General features: G+C 49.6%; 1 protein-coding gene across 3 annotated transcripts in view; it reads left to right on the forward strand.

Moving 5' to 3' along the window:
• ecpas (Ecm29 proteasome adaptor and scaffold) overlaps positions 1-25,110 on the forward strand; it is a 57,792-nt gene that overhangs the window by 17,546 nt on the left and 15,136 nt on the right. For all 3 annotated transcript variants that reach the window (XM_071408281.1, XM_071408280.1, XM_071408282.1), the window contains exons 18-35: positions 83-311; positions 540-631; positions 997-1,131; positions 1,714-1,885; positions 3,205-3,377; positions 3,491-3,592; positions 4,040-4,163; positions 4,282-4,427; positions 4,915-4,969; positions 9,525-9,639; positions 10,530-10,716; positions 11,255-11,422; positions 12,651-12,836; positions 13,004-13,051; positions 14,748-14,866; positions 15,147-15,297; positions 15,867-16,022; positions 16,719-16,785. In XM_071408281.1, coding sequence (XP_071264382.1) covers positions 83-311; positions 540-631; positions 997-1,131; positions 1,714-1,885; positions 3,205-3,377; positions 3,491-3,592; positions 4,040-4,163; positions 4,282-4,427; positions 4,915-4,969; positions 9,525-9,639; positions 10,530-10,716; positions 11,255-11,422; positions 12,651-12,836; positions 13,004-13,051; positions 14,748-14,866; positions 15,147-15,297; positions 15,867-16,022; positions 16,719-16,785 — 2,425 coding nt within the window. The remainder of the gene's footprint in view (positions 1-82; positions 312-539; positions 632-996; positions 1,132-1,713; positions 1,886-3,204; positions 3,378-3,490; positions 3,593-4,039; positions 4,164-4,281; positions 4,428-4,914; positions 4,970-9,524; positions 9,640-10,529; positions 10,717-11,254; positions 11,423-12,650; positions 12,837-13,003; positions 13,052-14,747; positions 14,867-15,146; positions 15,298-15,866; positions 16,023-16,718; positions 16,786-25,110) is intronic.

Raw genomic sequence — 25,110 nt, forward strand, 5'->3', positions numbered from 1 at the left:
CTCCTTGCCACACTTCCTGGTAATAGACATCACTTCCTGTTAATAGACATCACTTCCTTTCTATCCCTGTTCCTGTCTCCAGATCGTGCTGTACCTGCGGATGTGTCTGGCCCACAGTGCCGGGGCCACGCCCGTCTCTAAGAGCCTGGCGGACATGCAGGATGACGCGCCTGCCATCGGACGCTACATAAACACCCTGCTCTCCAACGACCCCCTGACCTCCCCGTCCTCCACTGGAACCAAGGGGGCGGAGGTCAACCCTGTACAGGTCTACATGGAGCTACTGCAGCAGCTGCTGTCTGCTGTAGGAGGTGAGTGATGTGATTCCTTGTTTCCTTATCACCTTGTCTCCAAATATTAATGTGTTTACAGGGCTGGAATCCAAAATGCTGTGCTCCGCTTAACCGTTGTTGATATTATGAAATGAGCATATCCGTTTGGATTCCAGGCCAGTAAATACATCATTTATAACTGATACAATGTAAGCTATACATTTTTGTATGTTTAAAAAAATATATATTCTTGATTTATTTTGATAGGAGTCCCTGTGATGTACTGTCTTCTGGAGGTGGTGTCAGTCTGTCCTCACAACCTGGCCCCCAAGTTTATTCACAAGATCGACTGGATCAAGGTAAAATCATGCTGCGTGCTTTGCTAATTGATGCTACTACTGTGAAAGATACCTTGGTATGCTAATGCTAATTGACGCTACTTATGAAAAATATGAATTGGAATGCTAATCAATGCTAATGCTATGCTAATCGACGCTATGTAATATACTACTCAGATATAGTACCTTGATATGCTACATGCTAGGCCAATGCTAAGCAATGCAAGTCGGCGCTAACGCTAGTCAATGCTACTACTGTAAAATATACGTTGGTATGCTGCATGCTATGCTAAAGCTAGTTGATGCTACTTCAGTAAAGGATACGTTGGTATGCTTCATGCTACGCTAACGCCAACCGATGCTAATTCTACATTTCCCCTCCGCAGAGTCTAATGAACACCAACAAGGAGGACCTAAGGGAGCTAGCAGCTCAGCTCTACGCTGTGGTGGTGTCCACCATGTCAGGAAACGAGCTGAAGACTGCCGTTCAGACGCTCATCAAGATCACTAAAGATACGCACGTATGTAGTCTCCCCTCCTGTAGATACGCACGTATGTAGTCTCCCCTCCTGTAGATACACACGTATGTAGTCTCCCCTCCTGTAGATACGCACGTATGTAGTCTCCCCTCCTGTAGATACGCACGTATGTAGTCTCCCCTCCTGTAGATACGCACGTATGTAGTCTCCCCTCCTGTAGATACGCACGTATGTAGTCTCCCCTCCTGTAGATACGCACGTATGTAGTCTCCCCTCCTGTAGATACGCACGTATGTAGTCTCCCCTCCTGTAGATACGCACGTATGTAGTCTCCCCTCCTGTAGATACGCACGTATGTAGTCTCCCCTCCTGTAGATACGCACGTATGTAGTCTCCCCTCCTGTAGATACGCACGTATGTAGCCCAAGGAGTGGAATGGTAGCTGACTGGTACCCAGACTAATTGGTTTATTTTCACATATATTTGCTGCACATATAGGGCCCAGTTTTTCCTGGTCTCTAAATTGTTTTTATAAGGTCATTTTGAATGTAATGTACTGAAGCAAAAGTTGTCCCAGTTTCACTGAGCTGAAAGTAAACCTGTATTCCCAATTGGAAACTGCAGAGCCCTGAGACCCAGCACGGAGCCATCATGGCGCTGGGCTACATGGTGGCCAGGTACATGAGCAAGAGGAAGTCCTTCGCTAACGTAGACTCCGCCCTCAACCGGGAACAGAGGATGAACGACACGCCCAAGGAGGATGAGGAGCTGGTCGCTATAGCAACCAAAGCCATCGGTAGGTGACTGTCAACGTTTTTATGTTTCAGATAATATTTACTATCCTTTTTATGCTAATTATTTAGACCCGTTTTATGCTAATTCACATTGTTACAAGAAATTACTCATTTATAATTTTAAATGTATTTGTGCATATAGGAAAGAATTACTAATATTTATAATTTTTAAATATATTTGTGCATATAGGAAAGAATTACTAATATTTATCATTTTTAAATATACACTGCTCAAAAAAATAAAGGGAACACTTAAACAACACAATGTAACTCCAAGTCAATCACACTTCTGTGAAATCAAACTGTCCACTTAGGAAGCAACACTGATTGACAATAAATTTCACATGCTGTTGTGCAAATGGAATAGACAAAAGGTGGAAATTATAGGCAATTAGCAAGACACCCCCAATAAAGGAGTGATTCTGCAGGTGGTGACCACAGACCACTTCTCAGTTCCTATGCTTCCTGGCTGATGTTTTGGTCACTTTTGAATGCTGGCGGTGCTTTCACTCTAGTGGTAGCATGAGACGGAGTCTACAACCCACACAAGTGGCTCAGGTAGTGCAGTTCATCCAGGATGGCACATCAATGCGAGTTGTGGCAAGAAGGTTTGCTGTGTCTGTCAGCGTAGTGTCCAGAGCATGGAGGCGCTACCAGGAGACAGGCCAGTACATCAGGAGACGTGGAGGAGGCCGTAGGAGGGCAACAACCCAGCAGCAGGACCGCTACCTTCGCCTTTGTGCAAGGAGGAGCACTGCCAGAGCCCCGCAAAATGACCTCCGGCAGGCCACAAATGTGCATGTGTCTGCTCAAACGGTCAGAAACAGACTCCATGAGGGTGGTATGAGGGCCCGACGTCCACAGGTGGGGGTTGTGCTTACAGCCCAACACCGTGCAGGACGTTTGGCATTTGCCAGAGAACACCAAGATTGGCAAATTCGCCACTGGCGCCCTGTGCTCTTCACAGATGAAAGCAGGTTCACACTGAGCACATGTGACAGACGTGACAGTCTGGAGACGCCATGGAGAACGTTCTGCTGCCTGCAACATCCTCCAGCATGACCGGTTTGGCGGTGGGTCAGTCATGGTGTGGGGTGGCATTTCGTTGGGGGGCCGCACAGCCCTCCATGGGCTCGCCAGAGGTAGCCTGACTGCCATTAGGTACCGAGATGAGATCCTCAGAGCCCTTGTGAGACCATATGCTGACACATGCACATTTGTGGCCTGCTGGAGGTCATTTTGCAGGGCTCTGGCAGTGCTCCTCCTTGCACAAATGTTGTGTTTCCAGGTTGGTTCATGTCGTGTGTGTGTGTATTCCTAGGCTCTTTCCTAGACAGTGGTTCCCCCCTGCTGGCGGTCGCTGCCTGTACGGCCCTGGGGGAGATCGGGAGGAACGGGACTCTGCTCATCCCTTCAGAAGGAGAGGGATTCACCAAACTAGCCATGGTGGAGAACATGCTGGCTCGCATCCCCTCTGGGAAAGAGACCCTCAAGGTAACCATGGATACAGCCGTCCAGACTGTTAGGTAGATAGGTGTAGTTAATAGCTAGGTGTAGTTAATAGATAGGTGTAGTTAGATTTATTAATGTGGTTTCTGTCTGTCCAGATGAAGGAGAGAGCCATCCAGACTCTGGGTTATCTACCAGTGGGGGACGGAGACTTTGCCCACCAGAAGAAGCTGCTGCAGGGGCTCATGGACTCTGTGGAGGTAGGGGACTGGTTCTCATTTAATGGAGCTTTTTAAGACCTTTATGAAGCTTCATAAGACATTCGTAAAGCTTCATAAGACATTCGTAAAGCTTCATAGGACCTTCATAAAGCTTCATAGGACCTTCATAAAGCTTCATAGGACCTTCATGAAGCTTCATAAGACATTGTTTATCATGCAGGAAGAACTGACATGATGAGAAGCAAGAATTTAACCCTTTCCTCTTCCCCCTTTCCACCTCACTCTCGTTTCCCCCCCTCCCCCTATCTCTCTCTACCCCTCTCTCCCTCCCCCATCTCTCTCTCTCCCTCCCCCCTATCTCTCTCTACCCCTCTCTCTACCCCATCTCTCTCTCTCCCTCCCCCCTCTCTCTCTCTCTCTCTCTCTCTCTCTCTCTCTCTCTCCCTCCCCCCTCTCTCTCGCCCTCCCTCTTTCTCTCTCTTCCAGGCTAAACAGGTAGAACTACAGTTTACAGTAGGTGAGGCCATCACCAGTGCTGCGATAGGGACCAGTTCTGGAGCTGCCAGGGACCCATGGACCTGTACTGAGGAACAATACAGTCCCCCAGACAGTAAGACAGTGGTTCAATCCTTCCTGCGGTGGGAAACACAGCTCTGGTTGTTGTCTTTTATGCGTTTCTATTGGTTGTTTGTATGTAGTAACTGTCCAATCCTCTGTCTCCCGGTCAGATGTGCAGAGTAACGATGTGGTGCCGTGGGTGCTGAACTCCATCCTGGCTAAGTACATCCCAAGTCAAAACCCCCACGTCAGACAGGCTGCCTGTATATGGCTGCTCTCTCTGGTCAAGAAGCTGCACCAGCACAAAGAGATCAGGGTACAGTATGACTGGCTGGGGTCAGGGGTCAGGGCTGGGGGTCAAGAAGCTGCACCAACACAAAGAGATCAGGGTACAGTATGACTGGCTGGGGGTCAGGGGTTAGGGGTCAGACAGGCTGCCTGTATATGGCTGCTCTCTCTGGTCAAGAAGCTGCACCAGCACAAAGAGATCAGGGTACAGTATGACTGGCTGGGGGTCAGGGCTGGGGGTCAAGAAGCTGCACCAACACAAAGAGATCAGGGTACAGTATGACTGGCTAGGGGTCAGGGCTGGGGGGTCAAGAAGCTGCACCAACACAAAGAGATCAGGGTACAGTATGACTGGCTGGGGGTCAGGGGTCAGGGCTGGGGGGTCAGACTTGATTGAAAGGTCAAGAGTAGGGGTCAAATGTCAAGTCTGAGATCCAAGATGGTAGAGGAAAGTGATGGAGAACTAAAGTCCCTGTGAGTTATTGACTGTATTTAACGTGTGTCTCATCTTCCAGTCTCACCTGAAGGAGATCCAGACGGCCTTCATCTCCATCCTGTCGGACCCTGACGGTGAGTCCACGATAACTCAGTGGAGACCACAACAATAAGCTCAATGACTGGTGGTGAGTCCACGATAACTCAGTGGAGACCACAACAATAAGCTCAATGACTGGTGGTGAGTCCACGATAACTCAGTGGAGACCACAACAATAAGCTCAATGACTGGTGGTGAGTCCACGATAACTCAGTGGAGACCACAACAATAAGCTCAATGACTGGTGGTGAGTCCACGATAACTCAGTGGAGACCACAACAATAAGCTCAATGACTGGTGGTGAGTCCACGATAACTCAGTGGAGACCACAACAATAAGCTCAATGACTGGTGGTGAGTCCACGATAACTCAGTGGAGACCACAACAATAAGCTCAATGACTGGTGGTGAGTCCACGATAACTCAGTGGAGACCACAACAATAAGCTCAATGACTGGTGGTGAGTCCACGATAACTCAGTGGAGACCACAACAATAAGCTCAATGACTGGTGGTGAGTCCACGATAACTCAGTGGAGACCACAACAATAAGCTCAATGACTGGTGGTGAGTCCACGATAACTCAGTGGAGACCACAACAATAAGCTCAATGACTGGTGGTGAGTCCACGATAACTCAGTGGAGACCACAACAATAAGCTCAATGACTGGTGGTGAGTCCACGATAACTCAGTGGAGACCACAACAATAAGCTCAATGACTGGTGGTGAGTCCACGATAACTCAGTGGAGACCACAACAATAAGCTCAATGACTGGTGGTGAGTCCACGATAACTCAGTGGAGACCACAACAATAAGCTCAATGACTGGTGGTGAGTCCACGATAACTCAGTGGAGACCACAACAATAAGCTCAATGACTGGTGGTGAGTCCACGATAACTCAGTGGAGACCACAACAATAAGCTCAATGACTGGTGGTGAGTCCACGATAACTCAGTGGAGACCACAACAATAAGCTCAATGACTGGTGGTGAGTCCACGATAACTCAGTGGAGACCACAACAATAAGCTCAATGACTGGTGGTGAGTCCACGATAACTCAGTGGAGACCACAACAATAAGCTCAATGACTGGTGGTGAGTCCACGATAACTCAGTGGAGACCACAACAATAAGCTCAATGACTGGTGGTGAGTCCACGATAACTCAGTGGAGACCACAACAATAAGCTCAATGACTGGTGGTGTAGAATGGGGGTAACACAGTAGATCATAGGACTGATGGGGGTAACACAGTAGATCATAGGACTGATGTGTGTATAATGGGGGTAACACAGGAGATCATAGGACTGATGTGTGTAGAATGGGGGTAACACAGGAGATCATAGGACTGATGGGGGTAACACAGTAGATCATAGGACTGATGGGGGTAACACAGTAGATCATAGGACTGATGTGTGTATAATGGGGGTAACACAGGCGATTATAGGACTGATGTGTGTAGAATGGGGGTAACACAGTAGATCATAGGACTGATGTGTGTATAATGGGGGTAACACAGTAGATCATAGGACTGATGTGTGTAGAATGGGGGTAACACAGTAGATCATAGGTCTGATGGACTGATGTGTGTAGAATGGGGGTAACACAGTAGATCATAGGTCTGATGGACTGATGTGTGTAGAATGGGGGTAACACAGTAGATCATAGGTCTGATGTGTGTAGAATGGGGGTAACACAGTAGATCATAGGTCTGATGGACTGATGTGTGTAGAATGGGGGTAACACAGTAGATCATAGGACTGATGGGGGTAACACAGGAGATCATAGGACTGATGTGTGTAGAATGGGGGTAACACAGTAGATCATAGGACTGATGGGGGTAACACAGTAGATCATAGGACTGATGGGGGTAACACAGTAGATCATAGGACTGATGTGTGTATAATGGGGGTAACACAGGAGATCATAGGACTGATGTGTGTAGAATGGGGGTAACACAGTAGATCATAGGACTGATGGGGGTAACACAGTAGATCATAGGACTGATGGGGGTAACACAGTAGATCATAGGACTGATGGGGGTAACACAGTAGATCATAGGACTGATGGGGGTAACACAGTAGATCATAGGACTGATGGGGGTAACACAGTAGATCATAGGACTGATGGGGGTAACACAGTAGATCATAGGACTGATGTGTGTATAATGGGGGTAACACAGGAGATCACAGGACTGATGGGGGTATAATGGGGGTAACACAGGCGATCATAGGACTGATGTGTGTATAATGGGGGTAACACAGTAGATCACAGGACTGATGTGTGTAGAATGGGGGTAACACAGTAGATCATAGGTCTGATGGACTGATGTGTGTAGAATGGGGGTAACACAGTAGATCATAGGTCTGATGGACTGATGTGTGTAGAATGGGGGTAACACAGTAGATCATAGGACTGATGGGGTAGAATGGGGGTAACACAGTAGATCATAGGTCTGATGGACTGATGTGTGTAGAATGGGGGTAACACAGTAGATCATAGGTCTGATGTGTGTAGAATGGGGGTAACACAGTAGATCATAGGTCTGATGGACTGATGTGTGTAGAATGGGGGTAACACAGTAGATCATAGGACTGATGGGGGTAACACAGGAGATCATAGGACTGATGTGTGTAGAATGGGGGTAACACAGTAGATCATAGGACTGATGGGGGTAACACAGTAGATCATAGGACTGATGGGGGTAACACAGTAGATCATAGGACTGATGTGTGTATAATGGGGGTAACACAGGAGATCATAGGACTGATGTGTGTAGAATGGGGGTAACACAGTAGATCATAGGACTGATGGGGGTAACACAGTAGATCATAGGACTGATGGGGGTAACACAGTAGATCATAGGACTGATGGGGGTAACACAGTAGATCATAGGACTGATGGGGGTAACACAGTAGATCATAGGACTGATGGGGGTAACACAGTAGATCATAGGACTGATGGGGGTAACACAGTAGATCATAGGACTGATGTGTGTATAATGGGGGTAACACAGGAGATCACAGGACTGATGGGGGTATAATGGGGGTAACACAGGCGATCATAGGACTGATGTGTGTATAATGGGGGTAACACAGTAGATCACAGGACTGATGTGTGTAGAATGGGGGTAACACAGTAGATCATAGGTCTGATGGACTGATGTGTGTAGAATGGGGGTAACACAGTAGATCATAGGACTGATGTGTGTATAATGGGGGTAACACAGTAGATCATAGGTCTGATGTGTGTAGAATGGGGGTAACACAGTAGATCATAGGTCTGATGGACTGATGTGTGTAGAATGGGGGTAACACAGTAGATCATAGGTCTGATGTGTGTAGAATGGGGGTAACACAGTAGATCATAGGTCTGATGGACTGATGTGTGTATAATGGGGGTAACACAGTAGATCATAGGACTGATGGACTGATGTGTGTATAATGGGGGTAACACAGTAGATCACAGGACTGATGGACTGATGTGTGTATAATGGGGGTAACACAGTAGATCACAGGACTGATGTGTGTAGAATGGGGGTAACACAGTAGATCATAGGTCTGATGGACTGATGTGTGTATAATGGGGGTAACACAGTAGATCATAGGTCTGATGGACTGATGTGTGTATAATGGGGGTAACACAGGAGATCATAGGACTGATGTGTGTAGAATGGGGGTAACACAGTAGATCATAGGTCTGATGGACTGATGTGTGTATAATGGGGGTAACACAGTAGATCACAGGACTGATGTGTGTAGAATGGGGGTAACACAGTAGATCATAGGTCTGATGGACTGATGTGTGTATAATGGGGGTAACACAGTAGATCATAGGTCTGATGGACTGATGTGTGTAGAATGGGGGTAACACAGTAGATCATAGGTCTGATGGACTGATGTGTGTATAATGGGGGTAACACAGTAGATCATAGGTCTGATGGACTGATGTGTGTAGAATGGGGGTAACACAGTAGATCATAGGACTGATGGACTGATGTGTGTATAATGGGGGTAACACAGTAGATCATAGGACTGATGGACTGATGTGTGTATAATGGGGGTAACACAGTAGATCATAGGTCTGATGGACTGATGTGTGTATAATGGGGGTAACACAGGAGATCATAGGACTGATGGACTGATGTGTGTATAATGGGGGTAACACAGGAGATCATAGGTCTGATGGACTGATGTGTGTATAATGGGGGTAACACAGGAGATCATAGGACTGATGGACTGATGTGTGTATAATGGGGGTAACACAGTAGATCATAGGTCTGATGGACTGATGTGTGTATAATGGGGGTAACACAGTAGATCATAGGTCTGATGGACTGATGTGTGTATAATGGGGGTAACACAGTAGATCATAGGTCTGATGGACTGATGTGTGTATAATGGGGGTAACACAGTAGATCATAGGACTGATGGTCTAAAGAGGAATATTCTGTCTGATGGTAAATCCAGTACAACCATTCATCTAAACCCTGATCCATATATCCACCCACTCAGACCCAGGTATTGTCCTCGTCCTCTGACTCCCCCCCTTCTCTCTCTCCTCCCCTCATCTGTCTCTCTGTCTCCTCCAGAGTTGAGTCAGGACGTGGCGTCTAAAGGTCTTGGTCTAGTCTATGAGATGGGAGGAGAGGGAGACCAGCAGGAACTGGTGTCTACACTGGTCGAAACACTGATGACTGGCAAGAGGTGAGAGAGGAAGGATGGAGGGAGGGATGAATGGATGGATGGTGGGATGAATGGATGGATGGAGAGAAGGATGGTGGGATGAATGGATGGAGGGAGGGATGAATGGATGGAGGGAGGGATGGAGGGATGAATGGATGGAGGGAGGGATGAATGGATGGATGGAGGGATGAATGGATGGAGGGAGGGATGGATGGATGGAGCGAGGGATGGAGGGAGGGATGAATGGATGGAGGGAGGGATGGATGGAGGAATGGATGGAGGGAGGGATGGATGGAGGGAGGGATGAATGGAGGGAGGGATGAATGGAGGGATGGATGGATGGAGGGAGGGATGAATGGAGGGATGGAGGGAGGGATGAATGGATGGATGAATGGAGGGATGGAGGGATGGATGGAGGAAGGAAGGAATGGAGGGAGGGATGAATGGAGGGAGGGATGAATGGAGGGAGGGATGAATGGAGGGAGGGATGGATGGATGGAGGGATGAATGGATGGATGGAGGGAGGGAGGGATGAATGGATGGATGGAGAGAAGGATGGATGGATGGATGGTGGGTGGGAGGGATGAATGGATGGATGGATGGATGGTGGGTGGGTGGGTGGAAGGAAGGAAGTGAAGGAGAGAGAGGTGGAAGGAATTAAAGGAGAGGGAGAGACCTAATCAACATGAGTGAAATGCACCTGTTGTGTTTGTAATCCTGAGGTCATGTGGTGACCTGCTGCACACGCCCCAGTTTAGGTTCAGAACAAAATAATACTAGTGAAACGACTCTTCACACTTTAACCAGATCAATGTGAGAGTTTTTAATTTGCTACGGTCAGTTGCTATTGGTCAGTAATGACCTTTTCATCAGAACATACTAAACAAGTCGTGTCATGTTGACCTGTTCAGGGTGAAGCACGCCGTGTCGGAGGACACCGAGGTGTTCCAGGGGGAAGCTCTGGGGAAAGCCCCCGACGGACACGGACTCTCCACCTACAAGGAGCTGTGCTCATTGGCCAGTGACCTCAACCAACCGGATCTGGTCTACAAGTTCATGAACCTAGCCAATCACCACGCCATGTGGAATTCCCGCAAGGTACAACCAGGAAGTGAACATGAGCTCATGTAATAATATGAGCTAATAGGTTCAGAAAATTAACATGTATTAGAAACATGAATAAACAGTGTTGTTTGTCTTTGAACAGATTCTATTGGAAGCAGATAACTGCACATTCAGAGACTTCATTTGACCCGTTTTCACTTTTCAAACACTCGCTCAGTAGTTTTTGTCGCTAGTGGTGATCGCACCCTCTATTTTTCTCTCTCTCCCTTCCTTTACGCCCTTCCTTCTCTCCTTTTCTTCTCTCCCTTCCTTCTCTCCCTTCCTTCTCTCCCTTCCTTCTCTCCCTTCCTTCTCTCCCTTCCTTCTCTCCCTTCCTTCTCTCCCTTCCTTCTCTCCCTTCCTTCTCTCCCTTCCTTCTCTCCCTTCCTTCTCTCCCTTCCTTTACTCTCTTCCTTCACTCTCTTCCTTTACTCTCTTCCTTCTCTCCCTTCCTTCTCTCCCTTCCTTCTCTCCCTTCCTTCTCTCTCTTCCTTCTCCCTCTTCCTTCTCTCCCTTCCTTCTCTCTCACCAGGGAGCAGCGTTTGGGTTCAACATCATAGCAGCGAAGGCAGGAGAGCAGCTCGCCCCCTACCTGCCCCAGCTGGTACCACGTCTGTACCGATACCAGTTTGACCCCAACCTGGGCATCAGGACGGCCATGACCTCCATCTGGGATGCTCTGGTCACTGACAAGAACATGGTACACACACACACACATTACCACGATACACACACACACACACACACACACACACACACACACACACACACACACACACACACACACACACACATTACCACGATACACACACACATTACCACGATACACACACACACACACATTACCACGGTACGCTCGCACACATTCACAGGCGACGGAAGGACACACACATAACCACGTTACAGAAATACACACTCGCCTTCTCTCCATCTCCCTTTATCGCTCTAACCCCCCTCTTTCTCTAACCCCCTCTCTTTTCTCTCTCTACCCCCCCCCTCTCTCTACCCCCCCTCTCTTTTCTCTCTCTACCCCCCCTCTCTCTCTCTCTACCCCCCCTCTCTCTCTCTCTACCCCCCCTCTCTCTCTCTCTACCCCCCCTCTCGCTCTCTCTAACCCCCCCCCCTCTCGCTCTCTCTACCCCCCCTCTCGCTCTCTCTACCCCCCCTCTCGCTCTCTCTACCCCCCCTCTCGCTCTCTACCCCCCCTCTCGCTCTCTCTACCCCCCCTCTCGCTCTCTCTACCCCCCCTCTCTCTACCCCCCCCTCTCGCTCTCTCTACCCCCCCTCTCGCTCTCTCTACCCCCCCTCTCGCTCTCTCTACCCCCCCTCTCGCTCTCTCTACCCCCCCTCTCGCTCTCTCTACCCCCCCTCTCGCTCTCTCTACCCCCCCTCTCTCTCTCTCTACCCCCACTCTCTCTACCCCCCCCTCTCTCTCTCTCTACCCCCCCTCTCTCTACCCCCCTCTCTCTCTCTCTACCCCCCTCTCTCTACCCCCCCCCTCTCTCTACCCCCCTCTCTCTACCCCCCTCTCTCTCTACCCCCCCTCTCTCTACCCCCCTCTCTCTCTCTACCCCCCCTCTCTCTACCCCCCTCTCTCTCTCTCTACCCCCCCTCTCTCTACCCCCCTCTCTCTCTCTCTACCCCCCCTCTCTCTACCCCCCTCTCTCTCTCTCTACCCCCCCTCTCTCTACCCCCCTCTCTCTCTCTCTACTCCCCCTCTCTCTCTCTCTACCCCCCTCTCGCTCTCTCTACCCCCCCTCTCGCTCTCTCTACCCCCCCCTCTCGCTCTCTCTACCCCCCCTCTCGCTCTCTCTACCCCCCCTCTCGCTCTCTCTACCCCCCTCTCTCGCTCTCTCTACCCCCCTCTCTCTCTCTCTCTACCCCCCCTCTCTCTCTCTCTACCCCCCCCTCCCTCCCTCCCTCTCCAGGTGGATAAGTATCTGAAGGAGATCCTCCAGGATGTGATATCTAACCTGACCAATAACATCTGGAGGGCCCGAGAGTCCGCCTGCCTGGCTCTCAACGACCTCATCCGAGGACGCAACGCCGACGATCTCATTGACCACCTGGAGGAGATCTGGGAGACCCTGTTCAGGGTTCTGGACGACATCAAGGTGATCTCACACACACACACACACACACACACACACACACAGCTGTACACACAACCCCAAACAGACTATTCCTGGCCTAGGGACTTGTTGTGGGACGTCAGATGGGTTATTATAGCTGGGGGGTAGTGTGTAATGTTTGTCTGACCTGTGTAATGTCTGTCTAACAGGAGTCTGTCAGGAAGGCAGCTGATATAACCCTCAAAACACTGAGTAAGGTAAGATGCTATACTCTGTGGTGACATCATTCTCCAGGTGTGTACTAGTGTGTGTGTGACATCATTCTCCAGGTGTGTACTAGTGTGTGTGTGTGTGACATCATTCTCCAGGTGTGTACTAGTGTGTGTGTGTGTGTGTGTGTGACATCATTCTCCAGGTGTGTACTAGTGTGTGTGACATCATTCTCCAGGTGTGTACTAGTGTGTGTGTGTGTGACATCATTCTCCAGGTGTGTACTAGTGTGTGTGTGTGTGACATCATTCTCCAGGTGTGTACTAGTGTGTGTGTGTGTGTGTGACATCATTCTCCAGGTGTGTACTAGTGTGTGTGTGACATCATTCTCCAGGTGTGTACTAGTGTGTGTGTGTGTGACATCATTCTCCAGGTGTGTACTAGTGTGTGTGTGTGTGTGTGACATCATTCTCCAGGTGTGTACTAGTGTGTGTGTGTGACATCATTCTCCAGGTGTGTACTAGTGTGTGTGTGTGTGTGTGTGACATCATTCTCCAGGTGTGTACTAGTGTGTGTGTGTGTGTGTGACATCATTCTCCAGGTGTGTACTAGTGTGTGTGTGTGTGTGTGTGACATCATTCTCCAGGTGTGTACTAGTGTGTGTGTGACATCATTCTCCAGGTGTGTACTAGTGTGTGTGTGTGTGTGTGTGTGTGTGTGACATCATTCTCCAGGTGTGTACGTGTGTGTGTGTGTGACATCATTCTCCAGGTGTGTACTAGTGTGTGTGTGTGTGTGTGACATCATTCTCCAGGTGTGTACTAGTGTGTGTGTGTGACATCATTCTCCAGGTGCGTACGAGTGTGTGTGTGACATCATTCTCCAGGTGTGTACTAGTGTGTGTGTGTGTGTGTGTGACATCATTCTCCAGGTGTGTACTAGTGTGTGTGTGTGTGTGACATCATTCTCCAGGTGTGTACTAGTGTGTGTGACATCATTCTCCAGGTGTGTACTAGTGTGTGTGTGTGTGTGTGTGACATCATTCTCCAGGTGTGTGTGACATCATTCTCCAGGTGTGTACTAGTGTGTGTGTGACATCATTCTCCAGCTGTGTACTAGTGTGTGACATCATTCTCCAGCTGTGTACTAGTGTGTGTGTGACATCTCTCTCTGTCTCCATGTGTGTGTGTGTGTGACATCTCTCTCTGTCTCCAGGTGTGTACTAGGATGTGTGTGTGTGTGACATCTCTCTCTGTCTCCAGGTGTGTACTAGGATGTGTGTGTGTGTGTGTGACATCTCTCTCTGTCTGCAGGTGTGTACTAGGATGTGTGTGTGTGTGTGTGACTCTCTCTGTCTGCAGGTGTGTACTAGGATGTGTGTGTGTGTGTGACATCTCTCTCTGTCTGCAGGTGTGTACTAGGATGTGTGTGTGACATCTCTCTCTGTCTGCAGGTGTGTGTGTGACATCTCTCTCTGTCTCCAGGTGTGTACTAGGATGTGTGTGTGTGTGTGTGTGTGACATCTCTCTCTGTCTGCAGGTGTGTGTGTGTGTGACATCTCTCTCTGTCTGCAGGTGTGTGTGTGTGTGTGTGTGACATCTCTCTCTGTCTCCAGGTGTGTACTAGTGTGTGTGTACTAGTGTGTGTGTGTGTGTGTGTGTGTGTGTGTGTGACATCTCTCTCTGTCTCCAGGTGTGTACTAGTGTGTGTGTGTGTGTGTGTGACATCTCTCTCTGTCTCCAGGTGTGTACTAGGATGTGTGAGTCGTCAGGTTTAGCAGCCCAGAGGACTGTAGCTGTTCTGTTACCAACCCTCCTGGATAAAGGCATCGTCAGCAATGTGCCTGAGGTTCGCTCTCTCAGGTACGCCTCCATATGTGTGTGTTGATTGGCCTCCGTATATGATCTCTCTCTGTGATCTCTCTCTCTTTCTCTCTCTCTCTCTCTCTCTCTGTTCTCTCTCTCTCTCTGTTCTCTCTCTCTCTCTCTCTCTCTCTCTCTCTCTCTCTCTCTCTCTCTCTCTCTCTCTCTCTCTCTCTCTCTCTCTCTCTCTCCTCTCTCTCTGTTGTCTCGCTATATGAATGAAATGTAAAACTTGTATAGATTGTTGTCTGTAGCGGTTAACCAGACCTCCTCCCTCCAGTATCCAGACCCTGGTGAAGGTGTCTAAGACAGCTGGTAACAGGTTGAAGCCCCACGCCCCTCGTCTGATCCCAGCCCTCCTAGAGGCCCTCAGTGTCCTGGAGCCACAGGTCCTCAACTACCTCAGCCTCCGAGCCACGGAGCAGGAGAAGGTAACACACTACACACACACACACACACACACCTACTAAACCTCAGCCTCCGAGCCACGGAGCAGGAGAAGGTAACACACTACACACACACACACACACCTACTAAACCTCAGCCTCCGAGCCACGGAGCAGGAGAAGGTAACACACTACACACACACACACACACACACACCTACTAAACCTCAGCCTCCGAGCAGGAGAAGGTACATACCACACACACAAACTGCCGTTTCTCCAGAGGTGAGATTATCGGCAGTAATTGACGTAACCTCTCTCTCTCTCTCTCTCTCTCTCTCTCTCTCTCTCTCTCTCTCTCTCTCTCTCTCTCTCTCTCTCTCTCTCTCTCTCTCTCTCTCTCTCTCTCTCTCTCTCTCTCTCTCTGTCTCTCTGTCTCTCTGTCTCTCTCTCTCTCTCTCTGTCTCTCTCTGTCTCTCTCTCTCTCTCTCTGTCTCTCTCTGTCTCTCTCTCTCTGTCTCTCTCTCTCTCTCTCTGTCTCTCTCTCTCTCTCTGTCTCTCTCTCTCTCTCTGTCTCTCTCTGTCTCTCTCTCTCTGTCTCTCTGTCTGTCCAGAGTGCCATGGATGCAGCCAGACTCAGTGCTGCCAAGTCCTCCCCCATGATGGAGACCATCAACATGTGTCTGCAGCACCTGGACGTGTCTGTTCTGGGGGAGCTGGTCCCCAGACTCTGTGACCTGCTGAAGAGTGGAGTGGGTCTGGGCACCAAGGTAACACACACACCCTGTCCCACCAACCTAAATACTAAACCATGTCTGTCCTGGGGGAGCTGGTCCCCAGACTCTGTGACCTGCTGAAGAGTGGAGTGGGTCTGGGCACCAAGGTAACACACACACCCTGTCCCACCAACCTAAATACTAAACCATGTCTGTCTCAGCCTGACTAGACAAGTCTGAAAGTCAAATCCTGTTTTCCTTGGTGATAAACTGCATATTGTGTCCTTAATGCTCCCCCTATGGCCATCAGCCCCAACAGACCCCCTATGGTCAACCCCCCCCCCCCCCCCACACACACACACACACACCCCAACAGACCCCCTATGGCCATCACCTCCAACAGACGTTACTCTGCCCCCCCACCCCAATGACATTCATCACTGTTGCAGTTGTTAAAATATATACATGTTTTTTAAACTAGTGTTTTTATTACAATTTTCACTATTTTATTTCACTTAGTCCTGCATGTTGGAGCTTAAGATTAAACACTGTACCCTCCAATCACACCTCTGCAACCCTGAACATGTGACTATTAAACACTGTACCCTCCAATCACACCTCTGCAACCCTGAACATGTGACTATTAAACACTGTACCCTCCAATCACACCTCTGCAACCCTGAACATGTGACTATTAAACAGTGGGAATCTGAATTAAGGTCACAATCCCAGTGTCCTCTGTTGTTCCAGGGCGGTTGTGCCAGTGTGATCGTGTCCCTCACCGTCCAGTGTCCCCAGGACCTCACCCCCTACTCAGGTAACCACGTTACCCTCTCGGGGTATAGAGAGACTTTACTGTACCGATCCCAGATGTCCTGTTTGGTCACGTTACCCTCTCGGGGTATAGAGAGACTTTACTGTACCGATCCCAGATGTCCTGTTTGGTCACGTTACCCTCTCGGGGTATAGAGAGACTTTACTGTACCGATCCCAGATGTCCTGTTTGGTCACGTTACCCTCTCGGGGTATAGAGAGACTTTACTGTACCGATCCCAGATGTTCTGTTTGGTCACGTTACCCTCTCGGGGTATAGAGAGACTTTACTGTACCGATCCCAGATGTCCTGTTTGGTCACGTTACCCTCTCGGGGTAGAGAGAGACTTTACTGTACCGATCCCAGATGTCCTGTTTGGTCACGTTACCCTCTCGGGGTATAGAGAGACTTTACTGTACCGATCCCAGATGTCCTGTTTGGTCACGTTACCCTCTCGGGGTATAGAGAGACTTTACTGTACCGATCCCAGATGTCCTGTTTGGTCACGTTACCCTCTCGGGGTATAGAGAGACTTTACCGTACCGATCCCAGATGTCCTGTTTGGTCACGTTACCCTCTCGGGGTATAGAGAGACTTTACTGTACCGATCCCAGATGTCCTGTTTGGTCACGTTACCCTCTCGGGGTAGAGAGAGACTTTACCGTACCGATCCCAGATGTCCTGTTTGGTCACGTTACCCTCTCGGGGTATAGAGAGACTTTACTGTACCGATCCCAGATGTCCTGTTTGGTCACGTTACCCTCTCGGGGTATAGAGAGACTTTACTGTACCGATCCCAGATGTCCTGTTTGGTCACGTTACCCTCTCGGGGTCTAGAGAGACTTTACTGTACCGATCCCAGATGTCCTGTTTGGTCACGTTACCCTCTCGGGGTATAGAGAGACTTTACCGTACCGATCCCAGATGTCCTGTTTGGTCACGTTACCCTCTCGGGGTATAGAGAGACTTTACTGTACCGATCCCAGATGTCCTGTTTGGTCACGTTACCCTCTCGGGGTATAGAGAGACTTTACCGTACCGATCCCAGATGTCCTGTTTGGTCACGTTACCCTCTCGGGGTATAGAGAGACTTTACTGTACCGATCCCAGATGTCCTGTTTGGTCACGTTACCCTCTCGGGGTATAGAGAGACTTTACTGTACCGATCCCAGATGTCCTGTTTGGTCACGTTACCCTCTCGGGGTAGGGAGAGACTTTACTGTACCGATCCCAGATGTCCTGTTTGGTCACGTTACCCTCTCGGGGTATAGAGAGACTTTACTGTACCGATCCCAGATGTCCTGTTTGGTCACGTTACCCTCTCGGGGTATAGAGAGACTTTACTGTACCGATCCCAGATGTCCTGTTTGGTCACGTTACCCTCTCGGGGTATAGAGAGACTTTACTGTACCGATCCCAGATGTCCTGTTTGGTCACGTTACCCTCTCGGGGTATAGAGAGACTTTACTGTACCGATCCCAGATGTCCTGTTTGGTCACGTTACCCTCTCGGGGTATAGAGAGACTTTACTGTACCGATCCCAGATGTCCTGTTTGGTCACGTTACCCTCTCGGGGTATAGAGAGACTTTACTGTACCGATCCCAGATGTCCTGTTTGGTCACGTTACCCTCTCGGGGTATAGAGAGACTTTACTGTACCGATCCCAGATGTCCTGTTTGGTCACGTTACCCTCTCGGGGTATAGAGAGACTTTACTGTACCGATCCCAGATGTCCTGTTTGGTCACGTTACCCTCTCGGGGTATAGAGAGACTTTACTGTACCGATCCCAGATGTCCTGTTTGGTCACGTTACCCTCTCGGGGTATAGAGAGACTTTACTGTACCGATCCCAGATGTCCTGTTTGGTCACGTTACCCTCTCGGGGTATAGAGAGACTTTACTGTACCGATCCCAGATGTCCTGTTTGGTCACGTTACCCTCTCGGGGTATAGAGAGACTTTACTGTACCGATCCCAGATGTCCTGTTTGGTCACGTTACCCTCTCGGGGTATAGAGAGACTTTACTGTACCGATCCCAGATGTCCTGTTTGGTCACGTTACCCTCTCGGGGTATAGAGAGACTTTACTGTACCGATCCCAGATGTCCTGTTTGGTCACGTTACCCTCTCGGGGTATAGAGAGACTTTACTGTACCGATCCCAGATGTCCTGTTTGGTCACGTTACCCTCTCGGGGTATAGAGAGACTTTACTGTACCGATCCCAGATGTCCTGTTTGGTCACGTTACCCTCTCGGGGTATAGAGAGACTTTACTGTACCGATCCCAGATGTCCTGTTTGGTCACGTTACCCTCTCGGGGTATAGAGAGACTTTACTGTACCGATCCCAGATGTCCTGTTTGGTCACGTTACCCTCTCGGGGTATAGAGAGACTTTACTGTACCGATCCCAGATGTCCTGTTTGGTCACGTTACCCTCTCGGGGTATAGAGAGACTTTACTGTACCGATCCCAGATGTCCTGTTTGGTCACGTTACCCTCTCGGGGTATAGAGAGACTTTACTGTACCGATCCCAGATGTCCTGTTTGGTCACGTTACCCTCTCGGGGTATAGAGAGACTTTACTGTACCGATCCCAGATGTCCTGTTTGGTCACGTTACCCTCTCGGGGTATAGAGAGACTTTACTGTACCGATCCCAGATGTCCTGTTTGGTCACGTTACCCTCTCGGGGTATAGAGAGACTTTACTGTACCGATCCCAGATGTCCTGTTTGGTCACGTTACCCTCTCGGGGTATAGAGAGACTTTACTGTACCGATCCCAGATGTCCTGTTTGGTCACGTTACCCTCTCGGGGTATAGAGAGACTTTACTGTACCGATCCCAGATGTCCTGTTTGGTCACGTTACCCTCTCGGGGTATAGAGAGACTTTACTGTACCGATCCCAGATGTCCTGTTTGGTCACGTTACCCTCTCGGGGTATAGAGAGACTTTACTGTACCGATCCCAGATGTCCTGTTTGGTCACGTTACCCTCTCGGGGTATAGAGAGACTTTACTGTACCGATCCCAGATGTCCTGTTTGGTCACGTTACCCTCTCGGGGTATAGAGAGACTTTACCGTACCGATCCCAGATGTCCTGTTTGGTCACGTTACCCTCTCGGGGTATAGAGAGACTTTACTGTACCGATCCCAGATGTCCTGTTTGGTCACGTTACCCTCTCGGGGTATAGAGAGACTTTACTGTACCGATCCCAGATGTCCTGTTTGGTCACGTTACCCTCTCGGGGTATAGAGAGACTTTACTGTACCGATCCCAGATGTCCTGTTTGGTCACGTTACCCTCTCGGGGTATAGAGAGACTTTACTGTACCGATCCCAGATGTCCTGTTTGGTCACGTTACCCTCTCGGGGTATAGAGAGACTTTACTGTACCGATCCCAGATGTCCTGTTTGGTCACGTTACCCTCTCGGGGTATAGAGAGACTTTACCGTACCGATCCCAGATGTCCTGTTTGGTCACGTTACCCTCTCGGGGTATAGAGAGACTTTACTGTACCGATCCCAGATGTCCTGTTTGGTCACGTTACCCTCTCGGGGTATAGAGAGACTTTACTGTACCGATCCCAGATGTCCTGTTTGGTCACGTTACCCTCTCGGGGTATAGAGAGACTTTACCGTACCGATCCCAGATGTCCTGTTTGGTCACGTTACCCTCTCGGGGTATAGAGAGACTTTACTGTACCGATCCCAGATGTCCTGTTTGGTCACGTTACCCTCTCGGGGTATAGAGAGACTTTACCGTACCGATCCCAGATGTCCTGTTTGGTCACGTTACCCTCTCGGGGTATAGAGAGACTTTACCGTACCGATCCCAGATGTCCTGTTTGGTCACGTTACCCTCTCGGGGTAGAGAGAGACTTTACTGTACCGATCCCAGATGTCCTGTTTGGTCACGTTACCCTCTCGGGGTATAGAGAGACTTTACCGTACCGATCCCAGATGTCCTGTTTGGTCACGTTACCCTCTCGGGGTATAGAGAGACTTTACTGTACCGATCCCAGATGTCCTGTTTGGTCACGTTACCCTCTCGGGGTATAGAGAGACTTTACTGTACCGATCCCAGATGTCCTGTTTGGTCACGTTACCCTCTCGGGGTATAGAGAGACTTTACTGTACCGATCCCAGATGTCCTGTTTGGTCACGTTACCCTCTCGGGGTATAGAGAGACTTTACTGTACCGATCCCAGATGTCCTGTTTGGTCACGTTACCCTCTCGGGGTATAGAGAGACTTTACTGTACCGATCCCAGATGTCCTGTTTGGTCACGTTACCCTCTCGGGGTCTAGAGAGACTTTACCGTACCGATCCCAGATGTCCTGTTTGGTCACGTTACCCTCTCGGGGTATAGAGAGACTTTACTGTACCGATCCCAGATGTCCTGTTTGGTCACGTTACCCTCTCAGGGTATAGAGAGACTTTACCGTACCGATCCCAGATGTCCTGTTTGGTCACGTTACCCTCTCGGGGTATAGAGAGACTTTACTGTACCGATCCCAGATGTCCTGTTTGGTCACGTTACCCTCTCGGGGTAGAGAGAGACTTTACTGTACCGATCCCAGATGTCCTGTTTGGTCACGTTACCCTCTCGGGGTATAGAGAGACTTTACTGTACCGATCCCAGATGTCCTGTTTGGTCACGTTACCCTCTCGGGGTATAGAGAGACTTTACTGTACCGATCCCAGATGTCCTGTTTGGTCACGTTACCCTCCTGGGGTATAGAGAGACTTTACTGTACCGATCCCAGATGTCCTGTTTGGTCACGTTACCCTCTCGGGGTATAGAGAGACTTTACTGTACCGATCCCAGATGTCCTGTTTGGTCACGTTACCCTCTCGGGGTATAGAGAGACTTTACTGTACCGATCCCAGATGTCCTGTTTGGTCACGTTACCCTCTCGGGGTATAGAGAGACTTTACTGTACCGATCCCAGATGTCCTGTTTGGTCACGTTACCCTCTCGGGGTATAGAGAGACTTTACCGTACCGATCCCAGATGTCCTGTTTGGTCACGTTACCCTCTCGGGGTATAGAGAGACTTTACTGTACCGATCCCAGATGTCCTGTTTGGTCACGTTACCCTCTCGGGGTATAGAGAGACTTTACCGTACCGATCCCAGATGTCCTGTTTGGTCACGTTACCCTCTCGGGGTATAGAGAGACTTTACTGTACCGATCCCAGATGTCCTGTTTGGTCACGTTACCCTCTCGGGGTATAGAGAGACTTTACTGTACCGATCCCAGATGTCCTGTTTGGTCACGTTACCCTCTCGGGGTATAGAGAGACTTTACTGTACCGATCCCAGATGTCCTGTTTGGTCACGTTACCCTCTCGGGGTATAGAGAGACTTTACCGTACCGATCCCAGATGTCCTGTTTGGTCACGTTACCCTCTCGGGGTATAGAGAGACTTTACTGTACCGATCCCAGATGTCCTGTTTGGTCACGTTACCCTCTCGGGGTATAGAGAGACTTTACTGTACCGATCCCAGATGTCCTGTTTGGTCACGTTACCCTCTCGGGGTATAGAGAGACTTTACTGTACCGATCCCAGATGTCCTGTTTGGTCACGTTACCCTCTCGGGGTATAGAGAGACTTTACTGTACCGATCCCAGATGTCCTGTTTGGTCACGTTACCCTCTCGGGGTATAGAGAGACTTTACTGTACCGATCCCAGATGTCCTGTTTGGTCACGTTACCCTCTCGGGGTATAGAGAGACTTTACTGTACCGATCCCAGATGTTCCTGTTGTGGTCACGTTACCCTCTCGGGGTATAGAGAGACTTTACTGTACCGATCCCAGATGTCCTGTTTGGTCACGTTACCCTCTCGGGGTATAGAGAGACTTTACTGTACCGATCCCAGATGTCCTGTTTGGTCACGTTACCCTCTCGGGGTATAGAGAGACTTTACTGTACCGATCCCAGATGTCCTGTTTGGTCACGTTACCCTCTCGGGGTATAGAGAGACTTTACTGTACCGATCCCAGATGTCCTGTTTGGTCACGTTACCCTCTCGGGGTATAGAGAGACTTTACTGTACCGATCCCAGATGTCCTGTTTGGTCACGTTACCCTCTCGGGGTATAGAGAGACTTTACTGTACCGATCCCAGATGTCCTGTTTGGTCACGTTACCCTCTCGGGGTATAGAGAGACTCTGTCCGTGAGTCCTGGGTCACGTACCGATCCCAGATGTCCTGTTTGGTCACGTTACCCTCTCGGGGTATAGAGAGACTTTACTGTACCGATCCCAGATGTCCTGTTTGGTCACGTTACCCTCTCGGGGTATAGAGAGACTTTACTGTACCGATCCCAGATGTCCTGTTTGGTCACGTTACCCTCTCGGGGTATAGAGAGACTTTACCGTACCGATCCCAGATGTCCTGTTTGGTCACGTTACCCTCTCGGGGTATAGAGAGACTTTACTGTACCGATCCCAGATGTCCTGTTTGGTCACGTTACCCTCTCGGGGTATAGAGAGACTTTACTGTACCGATCCCAGATGTCCTGTTTGGTCACGTTACCCTCTCGGGGTATAGAGAGACTTTACTGTACCGATCCCAGATGTCCTGTTTGGTCACGTTACCCTCTCGGGGTATAGAGAGACTTTACCGTACCGATCCCAGATGTCCTGTTTGGTCACGTTACCCTCTCGGGGTATAGAGAGACTTTACTGTACCGATCCCAGATGTCCTGTTTGGTCACGTTACCCTCTCGGGGTATAGAGAGACTTTACTGTACCGATCCCAGATGTCCTGTTTGGTCACGTTACCCTCTCGGGGTATAGAGAGACTTTACTGTACCGATCCCAGATGTCCTGTTTGGTCACGTTACCCTCTCGGGGTATAGAGAGACTTTACTGTACCGATCCCAGATGTCCTGTTTGGTCACGTTACCCTCTCGGGGTATAGAGAGACTTTACTGTACCGATCCCAGATGTCCTGTTTGGTCACGTTACCCTCTCGGGGTATAGAGAGACTTTACCGTACCGATCCCAGATGTCCTGTTTGGTCACGTTACCCTCTCGGGGTATAGAGAGACTTTACTGTACCGATCCCAGATGTCCTGTTTGGTCACGTTACCCTCTCGGGGTATAGAGAGACTTTACTGTACCGATCCCAGATGTCCTGTTTGGTCACGTTACCCTCTCGGGGTATAGAGAGACTTTACTGTACCGATCCCAGATGTCCTGTTTGGTCACGTTACCCTCTCGGGGTATAGAGAGACTTTACTGTACCGATCCCAGATGTCCTGTTTGGTCACGTTACCCTCTCGGGGTATAGAGAGACTTTACCGTACCGATCCCAGATGTCCTGTTTGGTCACGTTACCCTCTCGGGGTATAGAGAGACTTTACTGTACCGATCCCAGATGTCCTGTTTGGTCACGTTACCCTCTCGGGGTATAGAGAGACTTTACTGTACCGATCCCAGATGTCCTGTTTGGTCACGTTACCCTCTCGGGGTATAGAGAGACTTTACCGTACCGATCCCAGATGTCCTGTTTGGTCACGTTACCCTCTCGGGGTATAGAGAGACTTTACTGTACCGATCCCAGATGTCCTGTTTGGTCACGTTACCCTCTCGGGGTATAGAGAGACTTTACTGTACCGATCCCAGATGTCCTGTTTGGTCACGTTACCCTCTCGGGGTATAGAGAGACTTTACTGTACCGATCCCAGATGTCCTGTTTGGTCACGTTACCCTCTCGGGGTATAGAGAGACTTTACTGTACCGATCCCAGATGTCCTGTTTGGTCACGTTACCCTCTCGGGGTATAGAGAGACTTTACTGTACCGATCCCAGATGTCCTGTTTGGTCACGTTACCCTCTCGGGGTATAGAGAGACTTTACTGTACCGATCCCAGATGTCCTGTTTGGTCACGTTACCCTCTCGGGGTATAGAGAGACTTTACTGTACCGATCCCAGATGTCCTGTTTGGTCACGTTACCCTCTCGGGGTATAGAGAGACTTTACTGTACCGATCCCAGATGTCCTGTTTGGTCACGTTACCCTCTCGGGGTATAGAGAGACTTTACTGTACCGATCCCAGATGTCCTGTTTGGTCACGTTACCCTCTCGGGGTATAGAGAGACTTTACTGTACCGATCCCAGATGTCCTGTTTGGTCACGTTACCCTCTCGGGGTATAGAGAGACTTTACTGTACCGATCCCAGATGTCCTGTTTGGTCACGTTACCCTCTCGGGGTATAGAGAGACTTTACTGTACCGATCCCAGATGTCCTGTTTGGTCACGTTACCCTCTCGGGGTATAGAGAGACTTTACTGTACCGATCCCAGATGTCCT

The sequence above is a fragment of the Salvelinus alpinus genome, chromosome 6 (genome assembly GCF_045679555.1).
Source record: "Salvelinus alpinus chromosome 6, SLU_Salpinus.1, whole genome shotgun sequence".
NCBI classification, from domain to species: Eukaryota; Metazoa; Chordata; class Actinopteri; order Salmoniformes; family Salmonidae; genus Salvelinus; species Salvelinus alpinus.